Consider the following 12,727-nt stretch of genomic DNA (forward strand, 5'->3'; position numbering starts at 1 on the left):
TACTTCGGAAGGTTCAGTCTGCCTGCTGGGTGATACAACAGGGCCATGAGGAGGCGGTGGGGGGGGGGGTGACAGTTTAGGGGCTGTGGTGGCGTCCAGGCAGGGGATGAGGGACGTTGGGTGGAGATGTGAGTTACTGGACAGTTGGTTGATTGTCAGACAGGATCTGAGACCGGTGGGCACTGGGGTCCCAGGGAGAGGGCTTAGCCTGGGGGCTCCGACGGGGTGGGAACATTGGGGCTGCACCACCCGAGGCTCCAACCAGGGACGTGGTTGGGGACTGCAGGTCCAGAACAAAGGGGCCACCTCTGAGGTCACAGAGAGGCCAGGAGAGCCTGGCCTGGCCTTGGGCCCGTGGCCTTTCTGGGGACACCAGCACCCGGAGCTGAGCAGGGCTGGACTGACGGGGAGCCTGAAGGGCCTGATGGGGAACGCCCGCCCTGGGCTGTCAACCCATGCCAGGTATGGCTCCACGCCAGGTAGCATCGCTGTGGCGTTTGCCCGTTTGGCACAGTTTGAACCCAGGGGTTTCCTTCCAATCCTGTCACGTCACCGTGCCCTTTAGGCAGCTGACGGGTCGGCTGACATTTCCCAGGGCCCAGGAGGGCCTGGCTGCCGGAGAAGAGGCAGGTAGAGGCTGGGAAGTTGGGAAGAGGGATTTCAGCAGAGAACGCCCCGAGGTGCCCAGCCCCGGCATCTGAGCGGGAGCACCTTCCTCAGGGTCCCGGGGTTGCAGGTCTCCGCACACCGCCCGGCCACACAAAGGAAGTTCCAGGAAGGCTGGCTTAGCGGCTGGCAGTGCAAATCCTAGCCTGCCTGTTTGCCAAGCACTCCCCAGCAAGGAGCAATGACTCCCCAGCCTGTGCGTGTCGACGTCTCTGGCCCACAGCTTCCTCGGGCCGGGCAGCCAGGGTGAGATCCCCGCGGCCCGCGGCCAGCTGGGGAGCCACCCGGAGGCTCGGGGAGGAGTCAAAAGGGCGCTGGGTGCCAATCGCTCAGGACCAAGAGGCTGGAGGAAAGCTCCCACCCACGCCGCCGAGGGTAGCAGGAGCGGTCTCCGGCCGTGGGAAGTGCCCTGGGTTCGTGGCTGCCCGTCAGCCTCCGGCTTCGCTGCCAGCTGGGGAGGGTCCAGAGACGGGGCGTGGGAAGGCCCCCTCCCACCGCACTGCCCATGCTGGAGGAGGCAGGCAGAGGAGTGCCTGCCCCCCGGGTTCTCGCCTCTGTCGCCTCCGGAGTGGCCGGGTCCTTCCTGGGGGCAGAACCAACACGGACCACGGGTAACACCCTCACTCCCGATCTGGTACCTTCACTCTGGCCAGTGCCTGAACCATGCCGGTTGGTCAAGATTTTGAGAACCACCTCAATCTGGGGGGACGATGAGAAATGGGCCTGGTCTTCCCCATCCCTGAGAATCTACCTTCCTTCCTTCCCGTTTCAGCTGTGCCTTTAGGTCCTGAGTTCGTTCGCACAGGGCATTCATTCTCAGCAATCCGGAAGACGACCCTCAAGCTGCCCTCCTGAAGCCACACCCACTCCCAGGAGGCAGGGGAGGGCACCCCTGTTCCCGAGTGTTCTCAGGAGGCCCCGCTGATGGGCTGATGGCAGAGTTGAAGAACAATGGGAGATTTGCCCTTGAGAAGGCCCAACGATCCCCTTTCTCAGGGAAGTGCTCCAGGACCCCGACTCTCAGGCAGGCCTGCCTCACCCCTACACGGACTCCCTCCACTGAGCCCCCGCGTGTCTTTAATACCCTGCTGACGGGGAAGGGAGTTCTGGCCGCACCTCCCACCCTTCAGGTTCCGGGATCTTCGCTTTCCAGACACTCCGCCACTTCCCCCGCTTTATCCAGTTTTGGCGGCCTCGGGATGTGGGCCTGGGCTCGCTGGTGGGGCCAGGCCAGCAGCCTGTCTGGCCCTGCGAGGCCCACCTGGGCTCCCCTCCCAGCTTCCTGGATCTACCCCTACTCCCTCTGTAAAAAGCCGCACGATGACGACGGCGGCCGGGTTCAGGGAGCCTCCGCGGTCTACACCAGTCCTCTCGTTAAACCTCCCAAGTCCCCAAGGCAGGAAGGAGTTCCTGGTCCCTCTTTCGATGGCAGAGGACAGGGACCTTCCGAGGGCTCTACACGTCTCACACTCTTACGTGACCACCTTGCAGTTCAAAAGCTCCACTTGGCTAGAACCGCCGAGTTCTCTGGTGGTGCTGCCTCACTGGAGGACAACTGTGAGCTCAGAGGCCACGTCTTCAGTTCCCAGCCCCTTGGCCTCTCCCACCGCAGGCCCCTCCCTGACCTGAGGTCGCCCTGCTGTCTCCCCTCCCTTCCCTCGCCCGCAGGCTGTATCCTCACCCCTCCCGCCACTTCTGGGCTCCGGGGCTCACCCCACAGCTTCGAGCCGTGTCCTCTCCTGCCCACACCCAGGCTCCCAGCTGGCTGGCGGACCTCAGCCCCCCGCCCCCGCTCCCCTCCCACTCTCCCCATCTGACCCGTCTCATCCACACTCTGGGCCCCTCTTCCTCCCAAACCACTTCCTCCTCTCGAGGAACCCCCTCACCGGTCCTGCAGTCACTTGGGTTCCACGGTCATCAGCTTCGCCTCTCTCCTCTCCCTCCGCCTCCACAGGCCATCACCGGGTCCCTCCCCTCCTGCTGTTCCCAGTACCATTGCCCCGGTTCTCCTTCCCACAGGGCAGAGCGCGGGGCCCGGGAAAGCCTCCACCAGCCGCTCATTCAACACTTCTTTATTGAGAGCACGCACCAGGCGCTGTCCCCACCGCGTAGAGCGAGACAACGCCCGTCCGTGGGGACACTCATCCTAGCGGGGACAGATAGTAACTTCGATCCAAACGTACATCAGGTCGAGTGCCCTGAAGACAGGAAAAGCAGAGCTGGGATAGGTATGCCCAAGTAGGGGGGCTCCTTGACGCGGGGTGGTCTGGGAGGCCCTCCTCCGTCCAGAGGGTGGCATGGCTGCAGACGGCCGAGGCCAGTCACCGAGGTCAAAAGGAACATAACTCTGAGGAAGAGCACACCGTCAGTTTGGTAGTAAAAATCCAGGGACTTTATTTCTCAATCCTTTCAACTGGAAACACTTGTTGCCACGGGGTCGGGGGGTAACTTGGTGAACAGGCTTCTGTTATCTTCAGTGTTGAACTCCATGAATGTACTTCCTTTTTAAAACATTAACTCATCGGGGCGCCTGGGTGGCGCAGTCGGTTAAGCGTCCGACTTCAGCCAGGTCACGATCTCGCGGTCCGTGAGTTCGAGCCCCGCGTCAGGCTCTGGGCTGATGGCTCAGAGCCTGGAGCCTGTTTCCGATTCTGTGTCTCCCTCTCTCTCTGCCCCTCCCCCGTTCATGCTCTGTCTCTCTCTGTCCCAAAAATAAATAAACGTTGAAAAAAAAAATTTTTTTAAAAAAAACATTAACTCATCGAATAGGAAAGAACGTACCCAGTCTTTTGGAAAAGATTCATTATTCTCGCGGAACTATTTCCCTAGAGAGGGCCTGTCTGCATCTGTGGCAGCCGCTGCCAGGGCAGCGCAGACGGGAGCCCTGCCGCACTCCCGAGAGGGCAAAGCCACGTGAGCAGGGTCCGCAGCGCAGCGAGACAGGTGCCCCTGGGAGACCAGGTAGAGGACAGGGAAGGCTGAAGAGCAGGGTGTTCGCTGGGAGCCGACAACGCCCCGGTCTCTCATTCGTAAGTGGCTCTCCATCTTGGCTGTCACGTTCACCCCGATTTTTATCATCAGGCGCCACTGATGCATCCTACTTGGAAAGCCACGGACGGACGGCTACACGAAGGAAACGCCCTACTAAAGACCGGTCCACCAGACAGGATTTAGCCGGCGCGCTCCATGGTTTTTGGCGGAGCTGGGGCCAGAGAGCGCTTCGCTAGTGTGGCTCCGTGGAGGTGGCGGCGAGGAAGGGCCGGCTTTGTAAGGGGCGGAGGCCTGAATAACAGGGACTTGAGAAGCCTCAAGAGATCCCGAATTAATTCTCATGTGACAAGCGCACGGCCGTGTAGGCCAAGAGGAGAGGCAGATAATAAGGTGACCTGTGGATGAATGTCTGCGTCCTTCAGATTCCTACGTTGAAATCTAATCCCCAGTGGGATGGTATCTGGGGCGGGGGGGGGGGGCGCCTTTGGGAGGCGATTAGATTTGGATGGGGTCGTGGGGTGGAGCCCCCATGATGGGACTGGCACCCTTATAAGGGGACGAAGAGCAAAGAGCCTTCTCTCTCCGCCACGTGAGGACAGAGCAAGATGGCAGCCTGTGAAACAGGAAGCAGGTTCTCAGAGACACCAAATCCACTGGCACCTCGATCAGACTGCAGAACTGTGAGAAATGTTAAGCCACCAGCCAGTCTTTTGGTTACAGCAGCTTGCACAAGGGCTGTTTGGAGCATGGCCCAGCGGGGCACGATGGGGGCTGCCGGGGGTGGCAAATGGGTTCTTGTCCTTTATTCCACAGAACAGCCACCAACTCCGGTCACTACACATTCAGGCTTCCAGTCGCTCAACCCGGGCACTCCGAGGTCCTCGGCGGAGACGACGGCGGGAGCTGAGCCTCAGATCTCTCCATCTTCAGTGCCTAGGACTGAGCCTGGCACGCACCAGGCGCTTACAAACTGCGCAACAGAATTTTTGGTTTTAATTACGGGCCGTGAGCCCTGGAAACCCAGTATTCTGTTCCACTTCAGGAAACCCTCAGCATCAATCATCCAGGACCAAGGACTCTCAAATTTAGGCCCAGTCCCTATTTTCCTAACTGAATCTCTCAGCTGCAGTATCTGTATCTTTCTTCAAAAACAGCATACGATTTCCTCTTATTAAAAAAAAAAAAAAAGTTTATGGCTTTGCTCGTAGCAGGCAAGAGAGCTAGCTGGATTCGCAGACAACCTCGAGTGGCTAACGAATGATTACCGTGGCTTGTCCAAGGGATGGGCTTTTGCAAATAAAAAACAGGCTGAAGTTTCAGACCATTTTTAGAGGCAGTTTCAGGGGTAAGGATGGGATGCTCACTGGTTGGAGTCTCCGGGACCAGTCAGTGGTCTGTGGGAGGAGAGCTGAAACCAGAAAACATCGGTTTCTGACAGGTAGACATTCGAAGGCTGTCCTGGGAAATCCGGGCCAGACAGGTGCCCTGCACTGATGCGTTAAACCACAACACAAATACGTAAACTCCAGAGAAATGACCAGGTTCTAGCTTCATGACCCTCAGCACAACACTTAATACTCCGGGCTGCTCATCAGCTCTCCGAAAGCCTCCAGCTTTCGCCCTCTGAGGACGTCGTCACTGGCCCCCTTAGCAAACCAGGTTTGGTTTCATCAGGGTTTGTGAGAAGCTACTAACCTCTCTGGGACTCAGTTTCCTTATCCAGAACAAAGAGGATAAAATTGGAAGCCGTCTTGAGCAGTGAAAGAAAATGGACTTTGGACTTAGGCAGGCAAGTCTCAATTCTCAGCCCCGTGTGACGCAAAGCAGGTTACTCGACCTGTCTCTTACTGTCCCTGCGGAATGGGGACGATGATGCCTGCTGTAAGGCTGTAAGGCCTGTGGGAAGGTCCTGCTCACACCGCCCCACATCCGTGCTCCTCCCTTCTTATTCCACACTTAGTAAATGTGAGAGAGGGACACGGACGTGCTGAAGCGTCTGTTACAGAAAACCCAAACCCTTCAAAAGAATGCTATCAGACGTCGTGACCTTCCTCTCCCTCTTCGGACAGAGGGCCTCCTTCTGATCGCCCGCCCGTCCCGGAGGCTACCGGGGAGGGTCTGCCCGAGTGAGCACAGGAGGCCGCGGGGAGCAGAGGGCACCAAGCACGGGAGCACCGCGGTCCTGGGGGCCGGGGGGGGGGGCACCATCTCAGACGGGCTCTGCAGCGGCAGCAGGACATTGGAGCGGTCTGGGCCCCCCGCCGGCAGGCACGGGAAGCCCCCTGGCTGGGAGACGTCGCCGTGGTGACGCAGCGAGCTCCCTAACCCCGGGGCAGCGCGGCAAGAGGCACTACTCGGAGGATGTCCGTGGGAGGATGTCACCTGGGGGGAACAGGGAGGGACTCCTCCCACAGTGGGGATGAGACACCGCAGAGCCACGGGTCTCAGTCAGCACACTTCCCGTGTCCCCAGTCTTCCCAGTGCCCGTTCTAGAACCAGTGATCCCAGCTCTCATGCTCCACAGGCTGGTGCAGGCAGCAGTGGCTTTCCTGTATGGAGAAAACTCGTCACTTCTAACACAGCAACTGACCATCTGCTCATCAGAAGAATGTATTTTAAACCTGGAAAGAGTCGTAATTCTGAGACGTTTCACATGTTGTCAGCTTTACCTTCCACAGACACGGGCCTCTCCCCTTTGCTGAGGGACCCTCGGGCTGTGCCGGAGACATGGCCGTGGGGAAGGGGGTGTTCTCCCTATCAGCATGCACCAGGTTCGTGGTTGGGATGGAGCCCTGTGCAAGGACTGTGGCGGTGGGGGACGTGTTCTGGAGGCGGGGTCACCAGCAAGCTTGCCTACACAGTACAGCCAGAAGGCAACTCTGGGTTCTCATAAAACTATGCCCTTCTCTGCCACTCACCGCATCCCCTAAGGGTCGGCCCCTCACTAGCTATGGCGTCTCACCAGCAAAAGTGAACGCTATAGGACCGCGGAAGCCTCGTGGTACTAAGGAGAAAGACTCTCGTCAGACAATGTCCTGGTGGCGGGTTCTAGGAAGCAGGAGGGCCCCAGTACAGCAGCCAGTCCCTGGAAGCGGCTACATGCGGGAGGTAAAGGTACGAGTGGCTGGGGCACGCTGACCCCACGGAGGCCAGGGGCCCCCTCACGTCTGCGGTGGCTACACGTATCAGAGGCCGGCAAGTCGGCACAGGTGAGAACCGAGCACATGCCAGCGGTGAACCCAGGGCTCCCCCCCGACCCCACGGCAGCAAGGGTCAGGGCCCGGGCTCGACCCTTCTGAGGCTCAGAGTGCGTTCTGTGGCAGGACTGGCTTGGCTGGTTTCAAGGACTCCAGTTCAGTAGCCGTGGACCCTCAGACAAACTGGGACAGGTTGGGGACTTTGATGTTGAGATCACCAATGTTGATGTTCCGAGGAATCTCCGGCAGATTGATGTTTTTCACAGCGGACACGGCCCGGGCGGGGGCTGCTGACAGGCCACCCTGAGGAGACACGAGAGGGGGCATGAGACAAACGCTCGGTGTCATCTGCTTAACGCTTAAAAACCGGAAGTGTCCACACCGAGCACACACAACACACGTTTTGATTTTTCCTCCTTATTCCTCAGAGGTATGGCCAATGCAGCAATCCTGAGGTGGGACGGGGGCTCTGGGGCAGGGCTCCACAGCGTGCGCTCCCGAAGGGGTGGTGGCTCACGCGGGGTGCTAGCCCCCGCACCTAACAGGGCCTGGCACACAGCAGGCGCTCAGTCCACGCTTGCCGGAATAACCGGAGATGGTTTGACCACGTCATACTCTGTGTCAGGGGCACTTCTCAGACTACAAAACAAAGCCCTTCCCCGAAGAGCCTGAACACTCTTAGAAGCGGGTGCAGTCACAGGGAAACGCGTACGAGAAAAAGGCAAGCCCGTTTAGGGCAGCTGCCTGCCAACTATCAACGTGAGACGGGAAAGAGCTGGCTTTGGAAATGTCATGTGGCAGCAAGATGGGCGGAAGGACCCGTGGACGGTCTGACACACCCGCAGCCACGGAAGGACTGTGACAAACACAGAGAAGAGGGGCGCTCCCCGCTGGCTCGCCCCCAGTGGGCAGAGAAGGGGAGAAGCCGACAAGACTCCCAGAACCCCGTCCTCCTTACTGACTGTCGGGACACCGACTCCAGTCCCGCTCTCGCCCAGCACGTCTCCATTCTTCCTGTTTCCAAACCCCTTGCCTGTGACTCACTCGCTATTCCTGGAAGCTCCCTGGCCTGTGTCACTAAAGGACCGTGGTGCCGCTCCAGGGGTGGTCTGGTGGAGCTTCGTCAGCAGGGCCACCAGTCCTCACAGACAGAGGAATTCTTGGCTCTTTGCAAGGTCAAGTTCCATCACAAGAAGGAATGAAGCTCTCGAAGACACTCAGATAATTAAAATTCTCTTCCTGCCGCGTATGAAGGTGTAGGCCTGTAGCCTCTACGCTGCTCTCCGGCTAGGCTGACGGAGGTGATAGAGAAACCTCAGGGGGGTAGGACAGAATCTACTGTGAGCCGTTTTTGTTTAAGTTTTAAGTAATCTCTACCCCCAGCGTGGGGCTCAAACTCACGACCCTGAGACCGAGAGTCGCGTGCTCCAACTGAGCCAGCCAGGTGCCCCTAGTGGGAGCGTTTGTATCAAGCCCAGCACTATGTGGGGGTGGGCTGGGGTATGTTGTTTGTAAACCCAGCCCAAATTCTGTTCTAGCTGAGTACAGGGCTAACTGGAAATAAGGGAACTGGCAAGTCGGAGGTCTGAAAGACACCACGAGAAATGGCCGCTGGGAGAGCAGACTCCTAGAGCACTGGAAAACCACAATGGGACCAGAGAAGGGGATTCTGGGTCCCTCCAAGGAATGTGTAGCTTTGAAAGGAGGAATTACAAACTACAAGCACCGGCCAGAGTCCCCCAAGCCAGGAGGTGTCTGTCTTTGTGTGCCATCTGGCTTTTCCGTTCACACTTTTAGCCTTATTCTTACACGTTTTAATTTTCAGGGCTGGCCTTCCAATCAGCGGGCCTTCCAATCAGTTTCGATGGACTCAAGGAAGAAAGAAGAGGCGTATACACATTCCTAAAGTTCCCCAGCAACACAAACCAACACATGCATCCCTTTCTCCTTCTGCCCCCGTCTTCTCGAACCGGGTCTTCTCGAGCCGAACTGGCTGGGGCAGAAGTACAGCTGTGTACTCACCTCGGATTTCTCCAGCCTGTTTTGAGCTTCGATCTGAGCCACGATTTCATTCATGTTGGTTTCCAACACCATCCCACCCATCACCACCTCCTGAAGGATGTAGTGCACCTGAAGGGGAAGCGGGAACGAGAAGGGTTGGAGCACCCTGCGGTAGTCGCGGTGTGGCCCAAACAGAAACCCCGCGGGCTCTCCTGCACCAGCAGAGCGGCTGGACCCGACACCAGCTCCTGATTCCCAACAGACACCTAAGCCCGAGTCCTCCACCCCTCACGTGAGACCACAGGGGTGGCCCCCGCGTCTCGGCACACCGTCACGCGAACCTCTTCCGTGAGCAGCTCATTCCGTAGCTCTTTCCTACCTGCTGGCCACACTCTGGGCGGGAAGGTGGTAGCTGAGAGCACAGGCTCTGAAGTCATACAGGTTAAGCTGGGTGACTTTGGGCAAACTATCCTTTCTGTTCCCCAGCCTCCTTCCAGAACTCTGGTGAGGACTGAGATAACCTCTACCAAACACCCAGCCTGCCCCCACACCGGGTTCTAAACGAATCAGGATGGCGCTCATTGCTGCTCTCGGCAGCAGCACCGCTGACGGACGCACACTCGGTCACTGCAGGGGCAGCGGGACAATCCCTGCCCAAGCACATCCCACGTGAAATGCGACGTCTCCCAGGCTTCCTAAGATAGACCCTCCAGCCCGTATTACGCTGGTGGCAAAACAGGCCCGCGCCTTCATACCTGTCCTTATCCCTTTCTTACAGCTGGGATGAGAAACTGGGTTCTTTAGGCCCTGACCACCTTGTCGGCATTGGCTCCGGCCTCTCGCATAAATCTGCCTTTCCAGGCAGATCCAGGGGCTCTGCAGACCCACCACCGGCAGAATTGCTTCCTCCGGTGCCTTTCACCTGAAGTCCTTCTTCCCACTTCTCTGATGTCAGAGACCAGCTCGGTCCTCCCACCGTCTCAGTCAATCTCTCTGGTCTCTCTAGCCGCCCTCTTCCTTCCAGGGCTGTTGATCTGGTGCTTAATTAACAATAGAAGGTGGCACCTCGAAGGCCATGTTGACAGGATCTGATTTGAAAGAAGTCCCACCCCTTACACACCCCAGCAGACACCTCTGACCGACCCTCTGGGGGTTTCTATGGCAGCTCGCTCGCTACCGTGGGGTGTAGTGTTTGAGTCAGCACAGCGGCTCAGTCAGCGCGATGGTCAAGTACACGGAGATTCAGTTTTGCTGAGGAGGACTGGCTGGATGGAACCCGAGCGCACACGTGAGCCTGGTGCCCAGAGGAGTATTCACACTGAACCTAGTGACGAGGTAGTCTGGGTCTAAAGTTTGAGCACTATTGCCACTTGGGGCTGGATAATTTTCTGTGTGTGTGTGTGGGGGGGGGCTGTCCTGTGCACGGTAGCCTGTTTAACAGTACCCCTGGGCTCTGCTCATTCGATCCCAGGAGCACCCCACCAGCTGTGACCACCAAAAATGTCTCCTGGTGAAACCGCCCCCAGTTGAGACCCACTGGTCTAGCGTCTAGACTGGAGCATGGAGGATGTGAGGCCAATGTACTCTGTGGGCAATGAAGAGTCAAGATAAAAGATGTGTCTGTCTGTGTGCTTGTGCACATGCATGTTGGACACGTGAAGTTCTCAGGCATATTAGCTCTTCATATTTTGCCCATGGAGGGAGAGAGTATAACAAGAACATGTGTTTTATGTACAAAGTATATTCACTTACACTGAGTTTTACTAACCACTTTCCTGTCTATACATACACACTCATGTGGCATTCTTAAATTTTATACAAGAGGAATCATTTCATTATTTAAATGCAAATGGGGATTTAATGGTAAAATTCTCATATTTAGATAATTTACAAAATGTTAAATGCTACTGGTCTTAAAATTATTCACTGGGAAACTACACTGTTTATACTTCCCCATCAAGAAATTAGCTTCTGGGGGCTCCTGGGTGGCTCAGGCAGTTAAGCATCTGAGTCTTGATTTGGGCTCAGGTCATGTATTCACAGTTGTGAGACTGAGTCCCACGTTGGACTCTGTGCTGAGCATGGAGGTTGGGATTCTCATTCTCTCTCTCTCTCTCTCTCTCTCTCTCTCCCTCTGTCCCTCCCCAGCTTCCCAGCTTGCACTTGAGCGCTCCCTCTCAAAAGGAAAAAAAAAAGAAGAAGAAGAAGAAATCAACCTCTGAAAACATTCTGATGGCTCCTCAAAATATTTTAAGCAACCGAATAACCATATAATCAAACAATTCCACACCTGCGTTTATACTTAAGAGATATAAACCAAGGATTCAAAAAGACATTTCTATACCTATCTTCATAGCAGCATTATTCACAGAATAACCAAAAGGTAGAAGCAGCCCACGTGCCCATCGATGGATGGATGGATGAATGTGATATAGACATACAAAGGAATGTTATTCAGCCTTAAAAAGGCAGGACACTCAGACACATGCTGCGACACGGATAAACCTCGAAGCCATTACGCTAAGTGAAATGAGCCAGAAACAAAAGGACGAATACGGAACGATTTCTTTCTATGAAGTACCCGTGGCCAAAATCAGAGGCAGAAGTGGAAAGCTGGTGGCTGGAGTTGAGGGAGGACGGGACGCCTGTTGGTGAATGCGAAACCAGTTTCAGTTCTGCAAGATGAAGAGAGTTCCCGAGAAGGGCTGCACGATCGTGTGGATGCACTTAGCACGACTCAAGTGTACACTTAAAATGAAGATGGAAAGCTTTACGTTACGTAAAATTCACAACTGAAAAAACAAAATACAAATGTCCACACCAGGACTCTCAGTGTTTTATTCTGTTGTTTAGTGAGCTCCTTCATGGGAGGAAGTAGTATTTGTTGAGCGTCTCCACTATGATAAGCACTTTACATGGTTCTTACTTTAAGTTTATGTATCGGGGCGTAATATCGTAATATCTGGGGCGCCTGGGTGGCTCAGTCATGATCTCATGGTTCGTGAGTTTGAGCCCCATGTTGGGCTCTGTGCTGACAAGTCAGAGCCTGGGGCCTGCTTCCGATTCTGTGTGTGTGTGTCTCTCTCTCTCTGCCCCTCCCCTGCTCGCACTCTGTCTCTTTCTTTCTCTCTCAAAAATGAACAAATGTTAAAAAAAAAAATTAGTAATATTCATCTGAGGTAGGTGATATAATCTTCATTTTAATCTCCATCTGAGGTAGGTAATATAATCTTCATTTTATATATGAGGGAACTGACACATGGAAAAGGCAATGAACTATTCCAATGTCACATGTATGAGTAGCAGAACAGAGAACCAAGTCCAGGCCCGTCTGACTCCAGAGTTCATGTTCGGCACCCTTTCCGCCACGGTTCCTCTGAGTCCCAAGCTGTGTCTTCTACCTGCTCATCCCTCACTCCTGGTCCATATGGAATCACTTTAAGACTTGCCTTTGGTGTGTCAAAGATCTTGCATGAATTCTTCTGTGCTTCGTCCTCAAGGCCTAGTGAGCCGCAGGCATGCTGACTGAATGAAAAGGCTTTTCCTAAGCCTGAGCAGCATATTCCTGGGGCTTTAGGTGCTTAGAAGATGGATGGCAGTGTGGTGATGGAGGCCTGATGGAGAAGGTAGTAAAAGGCCACTAGCAGCTGGATAACAGCATATGTTAAGACTTCTGATGCGAATATGGTATCATGAAGTCATAATTCTAAGATGCTATTCAAGATGTGTTCCAAGTGCAAAAAAGGAGAAATAAATAAAAACGCAAACTCCATTTTTAACAAAACTGGAAGACAACCCAAATCCCAGACCCTAAAACAGCTAGAAAAGCTGTCAAAAGCAAGGAGTTCAAGCAAGGCTCCTTTCCTTAGAGA

The 12,727-nt window shown here is 55.4% G+C and overlaps 1 protein-coding gene across 3 annotated transcripts in view; it reads right to left on the reverse strand.

Moving 5' to 3' along the window:
- Positions 1-3,413: 3,413 nt before the first annotated feature.
- AP3S2 (adaptor related protein complex 3 subunit sigma 2) overlaps positions 3,414-12,727 on the reverse strand; it is a 58,124-nt gene continuing 48,810 nt past the window's right edge. For 2 of the 3 annotated variants that reach the window (XM_047086544.1, XM_047086543.1), the window contains 2 exons: positions 8,877-8,984; positions 3,414-7,157 (listed from right to left, as the gene is read on the reverse strand). In XM_047086544.1, coding sequence (XP_046942500.1) covers positions 7,029-7,157; positions 8,877-8,984 — 237 coding nt within the window. In that variant the 3' untranslated portion in view covers positions 3,414-7,028. The remainder of the gene's footprint in view (positions 7,158-8,876; positions 8,985-12,727) is intronic. The other variant, XR_006963391.1, reaches the window with a different exon arrangement.

Source organism: Lynx rufus, unplaced genomic scaffold (assembly GCF_022079265.1).
Source record: "Lynx rufus isolate CCGP_SWC_20201006 ecotype Redwood Valley unplaced genomic scaffold, mLynRuf1.p SCAF_21, whole genome shotgun sequence".
Lineage (NCBI taxonomy): Eukaryota > Metazoa > Chordata > Mammalia > Carnivora > Felidae > Lynx > Lynx rufus.